Raw genomic sequence first — 6,063 nt, forward strand, 5'->3', positions numbered from 1 at the left:
ATATTAAATAAAATAAAATTAAAACATTATTGAAAAAAAAAAGAAAAAAGAGTTTGTCTAAATTGGAACATCACTATAGTTTAATAGTCAATTTTGGTTTAAGCCTATATATTAGGTTTGGTAAGAAATGGAAACAAGTACAGGTTGGCCACTATTGAAAATGTATGGAAATATGCCACGGAACTTTTTCTTTTTCTTCTGTTTTTCCCTGAAAAGATATCTGAAGTTGATATTCAAAGTTGTTACTGCTTTCTTTTTCTTTTTGCTCGGCTGTTAGTATCAATTGCTAGAGGACATTGTTGCATATGCAAAGTGGCCAAAGATTTGAATTGAAAAACAATCATTTCTCAACTGAATCAAATGCAGACAACTTCAAAATCGCCTAGTCTTTCCAGGGAGTGGAACTGAACTACATCATAACAATTCAAAGGGGCAAACAACCTGGAACTATTAAAAACATATTTACAGACAGCACACAAAATTAATATCTAAGGATATCTCTTGTAAGAATAAAAGAATCAATGCTCTCTAGTACCTATGCCTAATACATGAACACCCCCCTTTTTTCACTCGCTTGCTGAAGGAACTCCTCCAGCTCCATCATCACCAGAACTACATCATAACAATTCAAAGGGGCAAACAACTATCTAAGGATATCTCTTGTAAGAATAAAAGAATCAATGCTCTCTAGTACCTATGCCTAATACATGAACACCCCCCTTTTTTCACTCGCTTGCTGAAGGAACTCCTCCAGCTCCATCATCACCAGAACTACATCATAACAATTCAAAGGGGCAAACAACCTGGAACTATTAAAAACATATTTACAGACAGCACACAAAATTAATATCTAAGGATATCTCTTGTAAGAATAAAAGAATCAATGCTCTCTAGTACCTATGCCTAATACATGAACACCCCCCTTTTTTCACTCGCTTGCTGAAGGAACTCCTCCAGCTCCATCATCACCAGAAGGTGCAGAGCTAGCAGGTGTCTCATTCTCTGGTCTAATCTCTTCTAGCTGCTGGAGAACCTGATGAACTTCGGGTCTTGCCGATGGCGATGGGTCCACGCAATGTAAACCCAGTTTCAAAGTGTTGAGCAACTCATCACCAATGGAAGATGCATCCCTCATTAACTCGAGATCAAACACTTCATTTGTCCACTCTTCTTTAACTATTGAGGCAACCCATTGTGGCAAATCCACTCCATTCATTGCCTCTCCGGGGGATTTCCCTGTTAGAAGTTCTAATATGATAACACCAAGGCTATAGGCATCAGTTTTTGTGTTGGCTTTCTTGAGTTTCGAAAGCTCTGGTGCTCGGTAACCTAACGCTCCTGCGGCCGCAATTACATTTGCATTTGCAGCAGCTGTCATTAGACGAGAAAGGCCAAAATCTGATATTTTAGCACTTGTGTCCTCATCAAGTAAGACATTGCTTGATGTAAGGTTCCCATGGATGATGTTTTCTTGAGTGTGAAGATACATCAGACCTCTTGTAACACCCTTTGCTATTCTCATCCTTGTTGGCCAATCAATGGGTGTCTCAGGCCCTCGAGCTGCCACCGCGAGAATCCAGAATAGAACACATCATTAGCTGGATGAAAACTGCAATATATACTTAATTAATCAAAAAATTGTTTATTAGTTCGAATTTTACTTACCATGAAGGAATGTTGCAAGACTCCCTTTAGGCATGTAATCGAAAACAAGAAGCTTCTCTCCTTTAGGTCCTAAGTAATAAGCTCTCAAAGCCAGAAGATTGGGGTGCCGGATTTTGCCTAGCACATTGACCTCACTTTCAAATTCTTTTTGACCTTTGGTGATCTTTTCTCTCAATCTCTTCACTGCTACCTGGTTCCCATCCTCTAATGTGGCCTTATAAACAGTCCCATAGGTGCTTTTCCCCATAATCTCAGCAGTGGCACATAGAAGATCATCAGCAGTGAAAACCATGGGCCCATCAAAATGAACTAGTTTTCCCCCAGCTTCTCCACCTGCTTCAACTTCACCAGCTGAAGGTGGAGTTCCCTTCTCACCTCTTGCAGCTGCTGAAGCAGCAGCAGCTCTGGTTGTTGTTTGACCCTCTTTGGCTTTTGATGTAGCCCTTCTTCTGATCAAGAAGCAAAGCAAAATCAAGCAAACAACAAGGAGAACTATAAGAAGGGCTCCTGCAGCAATTAGGATTATATCTTTGGTACTCAGTTTTCCATGTTTATGTCTTGGTTCCTCAGAGGGTGATGAAGGTAGGTTTTGGGAAGGTGCTGGTGAAGGGCATGGAGATGACTCACTATATCCACATAACTCAATATTCCCCACAAAAGAGCTTGAGTTGAACTTTTGGGAAAGTGGAGCTGGAACAGGACCAGAGAGGTTGTTATATGAAACATTTAAGGTGTTAAGACCTTTAAGATTTGCAAGAGAAAATGGGATTTGTCCACTGAGCTTGTTCTCTGACAAATCAAGTTGAGTCAAACTGGAAATGTTCCCAACAGATGGAATTGGACCACTCAATTTGTTTCTCTTCAAAACAAGAACAGAAAGGTTATGCAAACCGGAAATAGATTCTGGGATTTGGTCTTCAAGACCATTGCCTTGCAGATTTAAAACAACAAGAGAGGAAAGATTTGAGAGACTAATAGGCAAGCTTCCATTGATTGCATTGTTAGAAAGGTCTAGATTCCTAAGCCTAGAAAGCCTTGCTAAGTCATTTGGTAAGGGTCCAGTAATCTGATTGTGGCTAAGAGAAACTTCTTGTAGCTCACTCAACATTCCCAAAGAGGCAGGAATGGTTCCAGAGAGGAAGTTATGGTCAAGGGTTAAGTATCGAAGTGGACAAAAGCCTTTCTTTTGGGTTGCATTTGAACCCCAAGAATCTGGGATTGAACCAGAAAGGTTGTTGTGTTGAAGGGCAAGAAAAATAAGAGAAGAAGAACGAGTGAAACTAACAGGGATTGATCCTGAAAAGGAATTGAAGCTAAGGTTGAGCCTATAAAGCTTAGTAGAGTTCACAAGACTCTCAGGGATTACCCCAGTGAGTGAATTATTACTAAGGTCAAGAGTTTGAAGCAAAGGGCATGAACCTAATGTAGCAGGGACCGAGCCTGAAAGCCTATTATTGAATAGTTGAACACCTCTAAGATCAGGAATAATGCCTAATGCACGAGGGATAGAGCCTTCAATGAGATTATCATGGAGGCTAAGCTTACGAAGAGCTTGAAGTTGACCAATTTTCTCAGTGATTCTCCCACCTAATCCTTTCCATGGAAGTTGAATAACAATGACTTGACCTCGAGCACACTTGATACCAGCCCAACCACCAGAACAAGCACCATAGCCACTATCGTTCCAGCTTTTCAAGAACCCTTTGGGATCAATTAGCTCTTGCTTAAACGCTTGAAGTGCATGGAAATCCGCTGCCGTGACAACAACACCATCCCAACCCCCCTTATCACTTGAGACCGGTTGAATGAAGAAGCAAACAAGAAAGAAAGTGTGGGTAAAAAGAGTAATACCCTTCCATTTCTCCTTTGTATAATGTGAGCAACAATCTTGTTTTTGCATTGCCATTAAGTAATGAGTGGCAAAGAAAGAAGTTGAAGAAGAAGAGGAAGAAGAAGAAAGAAAGAGAGGGAATTATTTAAGCAAAGGTGGTAGGCATGGAGGAGGAATGAAACAGGGGAAATAGGTGAAGTTAGGGGTTTTGTAGTAGAAGAAAGGAACGAAAAAGAGTTTCCAAGAGGTGGGGTTTTTTTTTTTTTACTGTGAAAACACCACGTGAAGATCTGTGAAAGAAGAATCTTTAGGTATTGGGACAAAAATAAAAATAGGAGACAAAATGTCTGATGAATGTAATAAGGGAGCAGAGGCTCTTTAAGCCTAACGGCTAGTTTCTTTTCTTATGTTTTGGTTTCCCATTTCTCAATGTTTTTTTCTATACGTTTTGAACACAGTTGAAGTACGTGGGTTGTTTTATTGCTCTTACCGCTCCTTCTAACGGCTATCTTTTTTTTTTTTTTGAAACCGGTCCTACACAACGGACACCTACATTGGATTATAATTCTATTTTGATCTTCTTCAATACCAACAAACATGGATGCATTAATTAATATTAATTATATTTTTTGTTAATCATATTTAAATTTTATTTTTACAGAAAAGAAAATTCTAACTTTACCATGGTTATGATGTTGCTGTTGTTTCAATAGGGTCAGAAGCGTGTAAATTATTGTACTAAAAAATCACACAAAGTTCAATTCAGGGAAGAGGTGGATCACAAGGATCTCTTAAATACCAAGTCTTTCCTTAGTCGAATATTCCTTCTATCGTAATTTAATAGGACAATTAAATACTACTATTATACCTCAAATATTGAAAGAAAAATAGGACAAGAAAGAACACAAGAATTTTAACGAGGTTCGATAAATTATACCTACGTCCTCGCACTAACACCGATGATAACTTTACTATCTCCAAAATATTACGAACAAATAGAATTCTTTAAGAATTCTCAAATGGGAGAAGAGAAAACTAAGAGAGAAAGATTGGTTGGGATGGTTGAAATGAGAAATGGTTAGACCTATTTATAGTTGAGGTTTAGGGACTAACTTGCAAATGGCCTAAAAAAAATTACGGACCAAAATTGCAATTATCCCTTTCAACTTTAAACAACTTGCCAACTTTTTTTTCTTTCGGTGCCAATTGCACCTCCCACCATTTTTGACTTTTCAACACTTACCTTATTTGATTTTTCAACAATCTCCACCTTGAAGATTTGATTAGGATAATCACATCTTCACACATTTCCTTCAACTCCCCAAATTCGATAAAGCTATCTTTTGTAGTGCCTTCAAATGCGCTCTCGAGCGCCATACACCTGAAGGTGCTCAAATTCTCAAGATGTTAATCAAGTTCAAACAATGATTAAACTTGATTGTTGTTACCACCTTGGTCATCATATCTAAAGGATTATCTGTTTGTCGGAATCTTCAAGTAGAATTTTTCCTTTTCAAAGACTTCCCGCACAAAGTGATATCTTACGTCGATATGCTTGGTTCTTGAATGATAGACTTGATTTTTCGCTAAATGAATAGCGCTCTGACTGTCACAATATAGACTAATGTGACTTTGAACAACTCCCAAGTCTTTCAACAATCCATTAAGCCAAATAGCCTCCTTAATGACTTCTCAGAATCGCCATATATTACGCCTCAGTAGTAGACACGCCATCAGATCGTAAGGTAGACTTCCAACTCACTGGGGCTTTAGCAAGAGTAAACAGATACCCGTAGTTGAACGACGTTTATCTAAATCACCAAGAAAGTCGGAATCAACATATCCAACTACAAACCGACCAAGTGCTTCATCCGCTCAAAACTAAACCAACATCTACGGTTTTGAAGATACCGTAGAATCCATTTCACTGACTTGCCAATGTCCTTTTCGAGGATCATGCATATACCGCTCACAACTCCAATAGCTTGTGAAATGTCGGGCAGCGTACACACCATCGATACATCAAACTCCCAACTGCATTAGCATATGGGACTTTTGCCATATATTCTCTTTCTTCTTCGGTTTCGGAGATAATTGAGCACTAAGTTTCAAATGAGAAGCAAGTGGGGTACTTACATGTTTAGTGTTTTCATTTACACCAAAACATTGTAATACCTTTTTCAGATATTGCTTCGATTCAAACAAAGCTTGCCTCTCTGTCTATCTCTACTTATCTCCATGCCGAGAATCTTCTTGGCCTCACCTAGATCTTTCATCTCGAACTCTTGATTCAATCGAGCCTTCACTTATCTATCTCTTTTGGCTCTTGAGCGATTAACATATCATCAACATACAAGAGTAGATAAATGAAAGATCCGTCATGCGACTTCTCGCAAATACACACAATTGTCATATTTGCTTCTTGTGTACTTCGCTTTTCATAAAGCTATCAAATCGCTTGTACCATCGCCTCGGGATTGCTTCAATCCATATAGCGATTTGTTCAGCTTACAAACCCAATTTCTACCACCAGCATCTGTGTATCCTTGAAATTTGAGTCATAGAGA

General features: G+C 38.8%; 1 protein-coding gene across 1 annotated transcript; it reads right to left on the reverse strand.

The window, feature by feature from the left end:
* Nucleotides 1–323: 323 nt before the first annotated feature.
* Nucleotides 324–3,858, reverse strand: LOC108484139 (probable leucine-rich repeat receptor-like protein kinase IMK3). Its single transcript, XM_017787816.2, has 2 exons — nucleotides 1,666–3,858; nucleotides 324–1,560 (listed from the first exon to the last, which is right to left on the reverse strand). The coding sequence occupies exons 1-2, from the start codon at nucleotides 3,569–3,571 to the stop codon at nucleotides 929–931; spliced, it is 2,538 nt and encodes an 845-aa protein (XP_017643305.1). The 5' UTR covers nucleotides 3,572–3,858; the 3' UTR covers nucleotides 324–928.
* Nucleotides 3,859–6,063: the final 2,205 nt, after the last annotated feature.

This window comes from Gossypium arboreum, chromosome 6 (genome assembly GCF_025698485.1).
Source record: "Gossypium arboreum isolate Shixiya-1 chromosome 6, ASM2569848v2, whole genome shotgun sequence".
Taxonomy (NCBI): Eukaryota; Viridiplantae; Streptophyta; class Magnoliopsida; order Malvales; family Malvaceae; genus Gossypium; species Gossypium arboreum.